The 13673-nt window shown below is 49.0% G+C and overlaps 1 protein-coding gene across 4 annotated transcripts in view; it reads right to left on the bottom strand.

The window, feature by feature from the left end:
* Window positions 1-283: 283 nt before the first annotated feature.
* The window catches only part of LOC132821573 (tetratricopeptide repeat protein 31-like), a 60496-nt gene continuing 47106 nt past the window's right edge, over window positions 284-13673 (bottom strand). For all 4 annotated transcript variants that reach the window (XM_060834269.1, XM_060834483.1, XM_060834350.1 and 1 more), the window contains 5 exons: window positions 11346-11478; window positions 10461-10535; window positions 7814-7916; window positions 1993-2099; window positions 284-1729 (listed from right to left, as the gene is read on the bottom strand). In XM_060834269.1, the coding sequence (XP_060690252.1) occupies window positions 1597-1729; window positions 1993-2099; window positions 7814-7916; window positions 10461-10535; window positions 11346-11478 (551 nt within the window). In that variant the 3' untranslated portion in view covers window positions 284-1596. The remainder of the gene's footprint in view (window positions 1730-1992; window positions 2100-7813; window positions 7917-10460; window positions 10536-11345; window positions 11479-13673) is intronic.

The raw sequence follows: 13673 nt of genomic DNA, 5'->3' as shown, positions 1-13673 counted from the left end.
ATCTTACAAAACCTCCTCACCAACCAGACAAAACAGTATAAAGTCAACAAGCGGAGTAAAAAAAAACTTCCCCCGATATTTAACCAGTCATGAGAAACGTCCTCACTAACTTGTACTAAAACCTGTTGAACAATTGAGCCTTTTGAAAGCTCCCAAACTAAGTTCGTGTTGACTTATACAACCCAGACAACCCCAGGATACCGTGCTGCAATGTGTCATCATGTTGAGAGACTCGGTGCTGTACTTGTCCAGAACCAAGACTGAGAAATGAAGAGACAAAGTCTACAAGAATCTGACTGGGATTTTATAAGGATGTATCTGCAGTCTCTGGCACTGCTCATTTATCTCAAATCAATTTTTATCTTGATTATAGAAACTTGATTTTTCTTAAATATATATATAAAGGCATTGTGCAATTTATAAAAGGTAAAATCAAATCACTGATAACAGGGTGCATCATTTAAACAGAGTACACTGCCTCCAATATGGCACAACGAGGGGCAGACAGTAGTATCAGAATACCACCCCCTCTCTCTTTAAACACATTTCGAAACATGGTTTATGGAATCAAATCAGCAAAAACTGCAGAAAGGCGACATGATGACAGGAACTGAGGCAGCGCCGGGTGAGACAGGAATCGACAGTGCAGAATCCATCTCCAGGAGCAAGCCACATCAAACAGCTCCAGGAACAAGTTTCCGATTCAAAGCTTGAGCACACACGGAGTGTGGACAGGAGATTCCAGAGGGCATCCCAATTACACAGCTCATTCCATTTCCACCACAGACAGCCCAATAGTGCGTGTGCGCATGCGCGTGCACGAAGGTGATGCTCTCAGGACTGTAAGGATTCCACCCTCCCCTCCCTTCCCTCAGCGGTCCGCTGCCGAGATTAGACTCTTTGCCACGAGCAGAGGAGATTCAGCTGCAAGGTGCAAGCCAGGTACCCACCCTGCTGGAGGGAAGTTTAAAACTGCAGAGCCCTTCCACGTTCTGTACAGAAGTTAGCGTCACCGTCTCCAGATAACAAACACAGAATCTCGTTTCCGCCTGGCGTGGGGAGGGTGGGGTTAGCACTGAATCCTAGTCAGACCAACCACAGGGGGTCTAACCAAGGGGAGGTGGTCTGAACTGCCCGGCCACAGAACTTCCTACCAGAGGTGGGGAGGGAGATACTTTCAATGCTTGTGATGTGGACAGATTCGTGCTTGCACACTGCAGAGGTTCACTGAATTGGCTGCGACAACGCAGTCCTCACCTCCTGGTCTGCGCTTCTTGGTAACGTGCAGTCACTCTTTATACAAGGTAGACTGGAAATGCCTCTTGTTCACACGAGAATCCCTTCCTTATAACACCAGCTCCTCTGACACCCAGGTGAAGAGAGTTCCGTAGTGGATCTCCAGGCGGGTGTTATTGTTTCCCTCATGAACTCCGATTATAAAATGGGATCCACTGCACGTTGTTGCACATCACCCATTGTTCTGTTCACTGATCCATTCGTTACTGCCGCTGGCTATCGCGCATCATGCCCTCTCCTCTTCGCAGCTTGGCATCTTCCTTTGAAATATTAGAGCACAAACGTGCATCTGTCAAGTGTTTAATTCTGCGTGACCTTGGTATCCACGCCTTTGTGCTGCGGAATGTGCCGGAAGCGACACTTGTCCCCATAGACACAGCCGACATTCCTCCAGAAATGGCACTCAAGGGTGGGTGGGATTTTCACCTTCTCCCTGTTGGAGGTGGGAGTGAGAGATCAGTTAGTGGCGGGGGGGGGGGGGGGGGGGTTGCTGGGAAGGGAAGGGGAGAGGGCAGCACAAAGAGGATGCAGGATTGCTGGGGGTTTGGGAATCTTTATACACTGGAAATCACAAGAGATGTGCGAGCAGCAGCGGCAGCAACACTGCTACTGAACTGGCAGCAGGCTTCAGGTCCTGTGTACCTCTGACCAAGAGCTGATGGAGTCGCAGAGGCCCGCTGCACATGCGCTACTTACACAAGTGAAGGCTTAGTGGCTAGAGCTGCCGCCTTGGCTGCCCCGAGGTTTTTGTAAATATTGTCAGGATGGCGAATCAGCAGCTTGGTTCCTTCCAGTTCAGTACCCTGCGGAAAGGAGGGACAGTCATCAGCCAAGCAACACAACCAGGCAGGGAGATGGTGTGAACTTTACTGAGCATTTCAAGTCCTGCTTAAGTGCACCAGCTCAGTCTCATGACCTCCCTGGCCTCACTAATTCCTATGAGATCCAGTGCAATTCCATAACTCTGCGTGACCTTGGTATCCACGCCTTTGTGCTGCGGAATGTGCCGGAAGCGACACTTGTCCCCATAGACACAGCCAACATTCCTCCAGAAATGGCACTCAAGGGTGGGTGGGATTTTCACCTTCTCCCTGTTGGAGGTGGGAGTGAGAGATCAGTTAGTGGCGGGTGGGGGGGTTGCTGGGAAGGGGTAGCGCCATGTCACAGGGCAAGAGTTGTCGATGGGGTTATATGATTAGGCAAGAATTAGGATGCATAGAGTGGGGTAGCAAAATGTAGCCAATTGAAATACGGAGCTGGTTTAAGGAACAGATATTGCGTGTCCTTGATAGGTATGTCCCTGTCAGGCAGGGAGGAAGTGATAAGGTAAGAACTGTGGTTTACTACAGAAATTGCATCTCTTGTTAAGCAGAAGGAGGAGGTTTATGTGACGATGAGACAAGATGGTTCAGATGAGGCGATGGAGAGTTACAGATCAGCTAGGAAGGATATAAAGAGAGTGTTAACAAAAGCAAAGAGAGGACATGAGCAGTCTTTAGTAGATAGAATAAAGGAAAACTCTAAAGCTTTCTATAGGTATGTGAGGAATAAAAGGATGACTAGGATAGGAATAGGGCCAGTCAAAGACAGAAGTGGGAAGTTGTGTGTGGATCCTGTGGACATTGGAGATGTGCTAAATGAATATTTCTCATCGGTTTTCACTCAGGAAAAGAAGAATCTTGTAGAGGAGGAGAATGAGATGTGACATATTAGACGAGAAAGGATCGAGGTTAGTAAGGAAGAGATGATATCAATTTTAGAAGGAGTGAAAGTAGACAAGTCCTCTGGACTGGATGGGATTTATCCGAGGATTCTCTGGCAAGCTAGTGAGGAGATAGCAGGGCCTTTGGCTTTAATATTTAAGTCGTCATTGTCTACAGGTTTATTCCCAGAGGACTGGAGGATTGCAAATGTTGTGCCCTTGTTCTATGACTCTAGAGATGACCCAGGTAATTATAGACCAGTCGGCCTTACATCTATTGGAGGAAAAGTTTTGGAAAGGATTATATGAGAGAAGATTTATAACAATCCAGCAAGCAACAATTTGGTTTCAGATCGTCAACATGGTTTCGTCAAGGGCAGGTCATGTCTCACAAACCTGAGTTTTTTGAGAAGGTGACCAAGCATGGAGATGAGGGTGGGGCAGTTGACGTGGTGTATGTGGACTCCAGTAAAGCTGTTCATAAGGTTCCACATGGTAGGTTGTTGGAGAAAATGCAGAGGCATGGGATTGAGGGTGATTTAGCAGTTTGGATTAGAAATTCGCTTTCTGAAAGAAGGCAGCGAGTGGTGCTTGATGGAAAATATTTAGCCTGGAGTCCGGTTACTAGTGGTGTGCAACAAGGATCTGTTTTGGGACCACTGCTGTTTGTCATTTTTATAAATGACTTAGACACAGGCATAGGTGGGTGGGTTAGTAAATTTACAGGTGACACTAAAGTCGGTGGAGTAGTGGACAGTGTGGGAGAATGTTGCAGGGGGACTTGCATAAACTGCAGAATTGGGTTGACAGGTGGCAAATGGAGTTCAATGCAACTAAATGTGAGGTGATTCACTCTGGGGAAAAATAACAGGAAGGCAGAGTACTGGGTCAATGGAAAGATTTTTGGTAGTGTGGGTATGCAGAGGGATGCTGCAATTATACAAAACGCTAGTGCGGCCGCACTTGGAATATTGTGTACAGTTCTGGTCCCCATATTTCGGGAAGGATGTGGAAGCATTGGAAAAGGTGCAGAGGAGGTTTACCAGGATGTTGCCTGGTCTGGAGGGAAGGTCTTATGAGGAAAGGCTGAGAGACTTGGGTCTGTTCTCATTGGAAAGAAGGAGGCTAGGAGGGGATTTGATAGAGACATACAAGATGATCAGAGGATTAGATAGGGTAGACAGTGAGAGTCTTTTTCCTAGGATGAGGATGTCAGCGTGTATGAGGGGACAGAACTACATATTGAGGGGTGATAGATTTAAGACAGATATCAGAGGCTGGTTCTTTACACAGAGAGTGGTAAGGGCGTGGAATGCCCTACCTGCCAATGTAGTCAACTCAGCCACATTAGGGAGATTTAAACAATCCTTAGACAAGCACATGGATGATTTTGGGATAGTGTAGGGGGACAAGCTGAGAATAGTTCACAGGTCGGCGCAACATTGAGGGCCTGTTCTGCGCTGTACTGTTCTATGTTCTAATTCCTCATTCTCTACTGACGACGATTCAATTCTCCATACCTCAGCTGGAGTATCGCAGCTGAATTCACCCCAAGGATTTTATCCCTCAATATCTCTATAGTCCCTCTTGGAACAGAATCCTCTGGGTGGGGGGTGCCCTCCTCTCCCCTTTTGCTGTCCCCTGTCTCTGTGCCATTCATCCCTCGACACTCACCAGCTACGTTCGCTGACTTGAAATCAAGCAGCTATCTATCCTCCAAGCATTTTTGTTCTCTTGCACATCACAGAAAGGGCATTCCTCTCTTCCTCCAGCCTTTCCTGACATTCCCATCTCCCTTTGCCCTCCCTCCCTGTCCAGCTGTCCTCTGGTTTCCAGAGTCCTCTCCACCAACCCTGGCAGTCAGTACCACATCGACCTGCTGGTCTCCAAGTTCCCACATGTCCTCGAGTCAGTGCTCAGAATAAAGGGGAGACTGACTAGTTATCTGTCAGCCATGAATCATGAACAGGTTACGAGCACCTAACCTCCCTTAACCACCTGCTGCAACTCTCACCGACCTCCTCATCTCCCACTCAGTCAGAGAGGTCTACAGCAGGCCCTTCAGCCCAACTTGTCCATGCCGTCCAGTTTTCAGAATTAAACGAACTCCATTTGCCTGTGTTTGGTCCATATCTCTCTGTACCTATCCTATCCATGCATCTGTCCAAATGCTTCTCAAATAATGACAGTGTACTCACTTCCACCACCCCCTCTGACAGCCTGCTCCAGACACACACGGTGTGAAAAGAATTGCCTCTCCGCACCCTTCTTTATTTTTCCCATCTCACCGTAAACCTGTGCCCTCTAGTTTTAGACTCCCCTATTACTGGGACAAGCTGTCGGTTTTCTACCTGATCTATGCCTCTCCTGATTTTATGGACCTCTCGAAGGTGACCCAGCAGGCTGCTATGCTCAAAGGAAAAAAGCCCCAGCCTATCCAGCCTCTCCTTATAACATAAATCTTCCGAGTAAATCTTTCCTGCATTCTTTGTAGTCTAATAACATCCCTTCTCCAGTCAGTGACCAGAACTACAGTGAACCCTTCCCGAGCCCCTCTTCACCAGCCAACTCTAGTTCCCACCCTCGCTAACCCCTCCACCATCCCCTTGATGCTAGTCAATCTCACTCTGCTCCCTTATTTCACATCTACTCCTCCCAGCCACTCATCTCCCACTCCTATAATCCATTATCCCACTCACCTCTGGTACCCTGTCCTTACTAATCCCTCGACCAGTATCTCGCCTCTGCTAAACCGTCCCCGACCTCCCGTCAACCCCTCCCACAATCTCCCGCTAAACTGTTCCCCACCTTACAGCTTTCCCCTCGACTCCGGCTGACCCCCCCCTTCATCCAACCTCTTCCTCTTGTCTACCCACTCCTTTCTGCATGGAGCTAGCTGCCCTGAGTATCACTGGGACCATTCGAGAGACTGGGAAATGTGCAGTTAACGACCACGTGGCAACAACTCTATAGCCCGGAGCTTTCCATAAGGCAGGAATAGAATTAGACCATTCAGCCCATCGAGTCGCGGCTCCACCAATTAATGAGATCATGGTTGATCTGATAATCCTCAGTCCCACTATCCTGCCTTTTCCCATAACCCTTGATTCCCTTACTGGTTACAAACCTGTCTACCTCAGCCTGAAATATACTAAACAACCCAACCTCAGCAGCGCTCGGTCATCAAGAATTCCACAGATTCATAACCCTCAGAAGAAATGCTTCCATTTCTCTGTCTTAAATGTGCGACCATACTCTGAAATTATGCCCTTGGATTCTAGACTCTTCCACAAGAGTCCACTTTGTCATGCCCCCTAAGACTGTTTTAATGAGGTTAGCTCTCATTCTCCTCAACTCCAATGTGGACAGGTCCAACCGACTCAACCTCTCCTCATAAGACAGTCCCTCCATATTTGGCATTAGCCTGATGAACCTTCTGTGGACTGCCTCCAATGCTGGTCTATCTTCCCTGAAAGAAGGGACCCAGAATTGTCCCAAGTGTGGCCTTATATAGTTTGAGTAAAACCATTTAGATTCCATTCCCTTTGAAATAAAGGGAATCAGGCATTTCCTTCCCTATTACCCACTGAGCTAGGATACTAGCATCTCATCATTCATAGTCAAGAACACCCAAATCCCTCTGTTTTGTTGTTCGCAGTCTTTCCCCGTTTACAAGTTCAGTAATCTTCCTGTCACATCGCATAACCTCACCCTTCCCCACAATATATTCCACATGCCAGGTTTTTGCCCGTTTATGTCTCCTATCTGCCTCCCTTTTTATCATCCTCAACACCTTGGTTCCCACCTATTTTCATGTCATCCATAAATTTGGCTCCAAATATATTGCCTTTCCTCATCCAGGTCATTAATATATACGGAAACAAAACGTGGCTCCAACTCGGAACCCTGCAGCATTCCACACGTTACAGGACGCCCTCCTGAAAATGCCCTCTTTGTCCCAGCATAGCCCATCCTCCATCCGTGCTAATACATCTCATGCCTGACTCCATATCCACACACCTCAGAATGAAAGCGAAGCCAGAGACTCGCTATGAGCAGAGTACACACTAAACAGTGCAGCAGTCAGTACTATAATTGGAGTGAAGTCACTGACTCATGCAGTACGTGACCAGCCAGCCAGCCAGGCAGTGGGAACAGCCCAGGTCATTGTAACAGGACTACAGCTCCCACTGCTGGTCAGGACACTGCCAGGACTACAGCTCCCACTGCCAGGACTACAGCTCCCACTGCTGGCCGGGACACTGCCAGGACTACAGCTCCCACTGCCAGGACTACAGCTCCCACTGCTGGCCGGGACACTGCCAGGACTACAGCTCCCACTGCCAGGACTACAGCTCCCACTGCTGGCCGGGACACTGCCAGGACTACAGCTCCCACTGCCAGGACTACAGCTCCCACTGCTGGTCAGGACACTGCCAGGACTACAGCTCCCACTGCCAGGACTACAGCTCCCACTGCTGGTCAGGACACTGCCAGGACTACAGCTCCCACTGCTGGCCGGGACACTGCCAGGACTACAGCTCCCACTGCCAGGACTACAGCTCCCACTGCCAGGACTACAGCTCCCACTGCTGGCCGGGACATTGCCAGGACTACAGCTCCCACTGCCAGGACTACAGCTCCCACTGCTGGTCAGGACCACAGCTCCGATTCCTTTCAGAGAGAGTGCCCACCCCCCAGTGCCTCGTGCCTGTCAGTGTGAGTGCCCACCCCCCAGTGCCTCGTGCCTGTCAGTGTGAGTGCCCACCCCCCAGTGCCTCGTGCCTGTCAGTGTGAGTGCCCACCCCCCAGTACCTGTAACTTTGTAATGGCTTGCTCCGCTCCCTGTTTGGTCGTGTAATTGATGAAGGCACAAAAGCGATCTTGAAGCATTCGGATGCTGTGTATGGTTCCAACACTGCAGTGCCAACAGACAGAAACAAAGGTTCAGCACAAAATACTTAGCGACCTGACAAACCGAACAATAGGCAAAGACCAAGCGTCCAGGAGAAAGCGAGGACTGCTGATGCTGGATATCAGAGTCGAGAGTGTGGTGCTAGAAAAGCACAGGCAGGTCATAGAGCATCCTGGGAGCAGGGCAATTCAAGTTTCAGGCAAGAGGCCTTGCTCAGTCCTTCCTGATCTAGGGCTCTTGCCCGAAACGTCAGTTCTCCTGCTCCTTGAAAGACCAAGGGTCTGTCAGTCGATGCTCAGAGCTCTGAACACTCGCTCTAAACAAAAGCAGCTGGACTCAGCGTTAACTCAGGTTTCTCTCGGTCTTTAAATGTGACTCTTGGGTAAAAAACGGGGAGAAAGGAGGCAGGTCTCCACCATCTCTATCAGAGAGAAGCAGTCAGCAATAATGGAAGGCTTTCAATTAAAAAGCTCATTCGTGGGATGTGGATTGTGCTGGCTAGGATGCTGCACATCTCTAAATGACCTGAGCAAGTTGTTGGGCCATTTCAGAGGGCAGTTCACAGGCAACCACGCTGCTGTGGGTCAAGAGTCACATCCAGGCCAGATCACAGACAAGTGATGGCCAATTGGTGTTATCACAAGGGTGGCACGGTGGCTCAGTGGTTAGCACTGCCACCTCATAGCGCCAGGGACCTGGGTTCAATTCCAGCCTCTGATAACTGTACGTTCTCCCGGTGTCTGTGTGGATTTCCTTTGGGTGGTCTGGTTTCCTCCCACAATCCAAAGACGTGCAGGTTAGGGTGGATCGGCCATGTTAAATTGCCCATAGTGTTCAGGGATGTGCAGGCTAGGTGGTTTAGCCATGAAAGGGATTTGGGGAGGGATGGGATGCTCTTCAGAGGATTAGTGTGGACTTGATGGACCAACTGACTTGCTTCCACACAGCAGGGATTCTATGCAGTTACTAGCGGTGTTCCGCAAGGATCTGTTTTGGGACCATTGCTGTTTGGCATTTTTATAAATGACCTGGAGGAGGGGCTAGAAGGTTGGGTGAGCAAGTTTGCGGATGATACGAAAGTCGGTGGAGTTGTTGACAGTGAGGAAGGATGTGGCAGGTTACAGCGGGATATAGATAAGCTGCAGAGCTGGGCAGAAAGGTGGCAAATGGAGTTCAATGCAACTAAGTGTGAAGTGATTCACTTTGGTAAGAGTAACAAGAAGATGGAGTACTGGGCTAATGATCGGATACTGGTAGTGTGGATGAGCAGAGGGATCTTGGTGTCCATGTACACAGATCTCTGAAAGTTGCCACCCAGGTAAATAGTGCTGTGAAGAAGGCATATGGTATACTGGCCTTTATTGGTAGAGGAATTGAGTTCCGGAGTCCTGAGGTCATGTTGCAGTTGTATAAGACTCTGGTGCGGCCGTATCTGGAGTATTGTGTGCAGTTTTGGTCGCCATCCTATAGGAAGGATGTGGAGGCACTGGAACGGGTGCAGAGGAGGTTTACCAGGATGTTGCCTGGTATGGTAGGAAGATCGTATGAGGAAAGGCTGAGGCACTTGGGGCTGTTCTCATTGGAGAAAAGAAGGTTTAGGGGTGACTTGATAGAGGTGTACAAGATGATTAGGGGTTTAGACAGGGTTGACCATGAGAACCTTTTTCCACGTATGGAGTCAGCTATTACGAGGGGGCATAGCTTTAAATTAAGGGGTGGTAGGTATAGGACAGATGTTAGGGGTGGATTCTTTACTCAGCTGGTTGTGAGTTCATGGAATGCCCTGCCAGTAGCAGGTGGTGGACTCTCCCTCTTTAGGGGCATTTAAACAGGCATTGGATAGGTATATGGAGGAAAGTGGGCTGGTGTAGGTTAGGTGGGCTTGGATCGGCGCAACATCGAGGGCCAAAGGGCCTGTACTGCGCTGTATTTTTCTATGTTCTATGATTCTATCAGGGAAGGACAGCAGATTTTTCTCTTTGAAGAACATCAGTGAATCAAAACATGATTTGTCAGGATTGTTGAAAATAGTTTCATAGTCAGAATTCCTAATACCAGCATCTTTAGAGCATTGAACTAGGGCTCGGCATCAGTGACATAACAGCCAACATTGCAATCTCCCGAGGTCCAAACTCAGGAAACCATTATATTTTCTAGGATGCTGACATCGTTTTTGCTCATCTCCTTCTAACCAATCTATGTTCCAGCCTCTGCCACGACCGAAAGGCCGATCAAGGGCAACTCCTTCACCAATGCTGCAAGACCCACACCACGTCAAGGTCGGGGGGTTCCAACATTCATCCAGTAGCCGGCATTTCATCAGTGCTGACCAAGGGCTTTTTGCTGCAGGCAGTGCTCCGATTCAAGCTGAAATCCAGCACAAAGCACCCTCCCACCTTTAAACTGAACGGTTTCGGGAAGATCTTATCATCCCAAGGGGGCTGGATTTACAGATCGGAAACAGCACTAAACTTTGAGAACCACTGTGAGATAAAGCCCAGCGTCGCACGGATTCAGTCATCTCTGGAACCTCATTAAGTGACTCACGTTTCAAATATTCTACGCAATGCTTCTTCAGTGATACGAGTGGTTACATTCCCAATCCAGATCGGAAATAATTCCCTGAAGAACACATGAGTTTCATCATTACACTCCAAACAGGAAGGATCTGACAGACAATTCACAAACACACAAGGACAGAGCACAAACACAGTTTACACCAAAGACTGAGGGACTGAAACCATGAACATGAACTACCACCAAGACGAGTTCAATCAATCATTCATATAATGAACATTGTGGAGATGTGTCTTGCTGGTGCTATCAGGAATGGGTCACACTGGAAATAGAAGATACCATGCAAGAGGAAAACCAAGCTGAACTGGCAATCAGGAGAGAGACAAACAGCAGAGGAATAAGGAACAGCAAACTGTGATGTGGAGACAGAGTATGAGGGATTCTGCTTTTTGATTTGGCTTTGAGGCAGGCAGGCATGTGAACGAACAGGCAGCAGCAGATAAAGGCAGTGAGCTACAGATACTGAAACCCAAGTGGTTAGAGCAATGACAGACCAGGTTTAAAACAAAAGAGATCACAAAACTGGGTGCTTTATATTCCCAGATAAAGAGATGTTCAGGAAAGATAGGGAGAGATGGAAGAATATCAGTGTGGAAGGACAGGGTGTCTTTGAGGGGTCAAGAAGCCAAGAAACAATACCTGCTCCTCGATGTTACTTGGCACATTCAATGCACAGTGAATGGGAAAGATGTATATAAAGGGAGATTTCAATTGTTCTAAAACCAATTGGGATTGAGCCTACTCCAAGACTTTTGCTGATTGTTATCTTTAGTCCATTGACCAAGGGTGGTTCGACAAGCCTCAAGAACCTTGGCCTAGTGATGAAAATGGGTATCACCCTCCATAGGTACTTACCTCGGCTGGAGTTGTGGCTGGACTAACATTGAGGCAGGTTTATTTTTGGATTTTTTCACACGTACAAAGTCTTTGTCATCTTCATCCGATACACATGTGCTCGCGTTAATTTGGCTGTTTCGGGGTTTCGGAGCTGAAGTAAAGGTGGAAGGAATTAGAGGCAGTGAAAAATGTGAAACAGTCTGCAGCAGGTTCAACAATCATCTTTCCAAGTTAACTAAATAGTCTCCTTTGTGTGGCAGAGTTATACTAACTTTCATTCAGGAGTGGAACCACTTGAACTTCGCAAAAGACTTTCATTTAGTCTGGATTTCCCAACCCCAACTCCACACCTGCTGCAACTCCCATTAATTTTGCTCAGTTTCTACCCCACGTACATCAACTTGGACAGCAAGCCCACGCTGCATATCCGATCCTCACCCACTGGGAATTTATCGTGCCTCATCACAGTCTCAAGGTCACATTCCTTCGACCTCAACCAAAGTGCTTTACCACCAATTGACCACGTTAAATATGTCGTGTGTTAGGTTGTCAAAGACAGACAGGCAACAGCAAGATCCCATCAGCAACAAGATAAGGCAGTGGGGGTGCGGGGAAGGGGGTGGGAGGGAGGAGGGGAAATGTTGGCCTGGAAACAATGGAAATCTGCAGCAGCTACCCGATTAGGCAGCTTCAACTTACCAGAGTGTAACGAGGGGAGCCCAACAAGGATCAGTGCTGGGATACCTCAGCTATTTGAAATATATACTGAGGTTTTTTTTGTTTTGGGGGACGTGGGCAGTATTAGCAAAGATCAGCATTTGTTGCCCTTGAACTAGACCACCTGGCTTTTATTCTGGAAGCATAGGTCAGCCAGATGGTGAACGGATGGCAGATTTCCTTCTCAAATAGACACTAGTGAGCCAAGATACGTGATTATGACAACTGATGGCAGTTTCATGGTCATCACGGCCAATACTTTCAATTCCATTCTAGATTTTATATCAACATTGTCAAAGCTGAAGTTAATGGGTACAGAACAAACCCAATTATCCAAACCCGACGGGTGGGGAGTATTTTGTTTGGACAACTGATTAGGCTTACCTGTATCAGGGACAGGGTTCCCGTGGGGGTGGGGGGTGGTAATATCAGGGACAGGGTTCCCGTGGGGGTGGGGTGGGTAATATCAGGGACAGGGTTCCAGTGGGGTGGGGGGGTTAATATCAGGGACAGGGTTCCCGTGGGTGGGGGTAATATCAGGGATAGGGTTCCAGTGGGTGGGGGTAATATCAGGGACAGGGCTCCCGTGGGTGGGGGCAATATCAGGGACAGGGTTCCAGTGGGTGGGGGTAATATCAGGGACAGGGCTCCAGTGGGTGGGGGTAATATCAGGGACAGGGTTCCCGTGGGTGGGGACAATATCAGGGACAGGGTTCCAGTGGGTGGGGACAATATCAGGGACAGGGTTCCAGTGGGTGGGGGTAATATCAGGGACAGGGCTCCAGTGGGTGGGGGTAATATCAGGGACAGGGCTCCAGTGGGTGGGGGTAATATCAGGGACAGGGCTCCAGTGGGTGGGGGTAATATCAGGGACAGGGCTCCCGTGGGTGGGGGTAATATCAGGGACAGGGCTCCAGTGGGTGGGGGCAATATCAGGGACAGGGTTCCCGTGGGTGGGGTTAATATCAGGGACAGGGCTCCAGTGGGTGGGGGCAATATCAGGGACAGGGCTCCAGTGGGTGGGGGCAATATCAGGGACAGGGTTCCCGTGGGTGGGGGTAATATCAGGGACAGGGTTCCAGTGGGTGGGGACAATATCAGGGATAGGGCTCCAGTGGGTGGGGGTAGTATCAGGGACAGGGCTCCAGTGGGTGGGGACAATATCAGGGACAGGGTTCCCGTGGGTGGGGGTAATATCAGGGACAGGGTTCCAGTGGGTGGGGGTAATATCAGGGACAGGGCTCCAGTGGGTGGGGGTAATATCAGGGACAGGGCTCCAGTGGGTGGGGACAATATCGGGGACAGGGTTCCAGTGGGTGGGGGTAATATCAGGGACAGGGCTCCAGTGGGTGGGGGTAATATCAGGGACAGGGCTCCAGTGGGTGGGGGTAATATCAGGGACAGGGTTCCCGTAGCGACAGCAAGAGCAGGAAAAGGTCCCCGTAGTAACCCTGCTCCTGCTGCCAGCCCAGGCTACCTGCTCTCACTGTGCTTTTATTGAAATTTAATAACAATTTGTTTTAACGGGACTGTGAGATCTTGTTCGGACAATTCAAAATTCGGATAATTGATGCTTGGGTAAACGATGTTGTTCTGTATTCAAACAGCTTAGCAATGCAGTCCAGCAAG

Source organism: Hemiscyllium ocellatum, chromosome 1, assembly GCF_020745735.1.
Source record: "Hemiscyllium ocellatum isolate sHemOce1 chromosome 1, sHemOce1.pat.X.cur, whole genome shotgun sequence".
NCBI classification, from domain to species: domain Eukaryota; kingdom Metazoa; phylum Chordata; class Chondrichthyes; order Orectolobiformes; family Hemiscylliidae; genus Hemiscyllium; species Hemiscyllium ocellatum.
The sequence above is the reverse complement of the archived record's forward strand: the minus strand, read 5'-3'. Positions and strand labels throughout refer to the sequence as shown.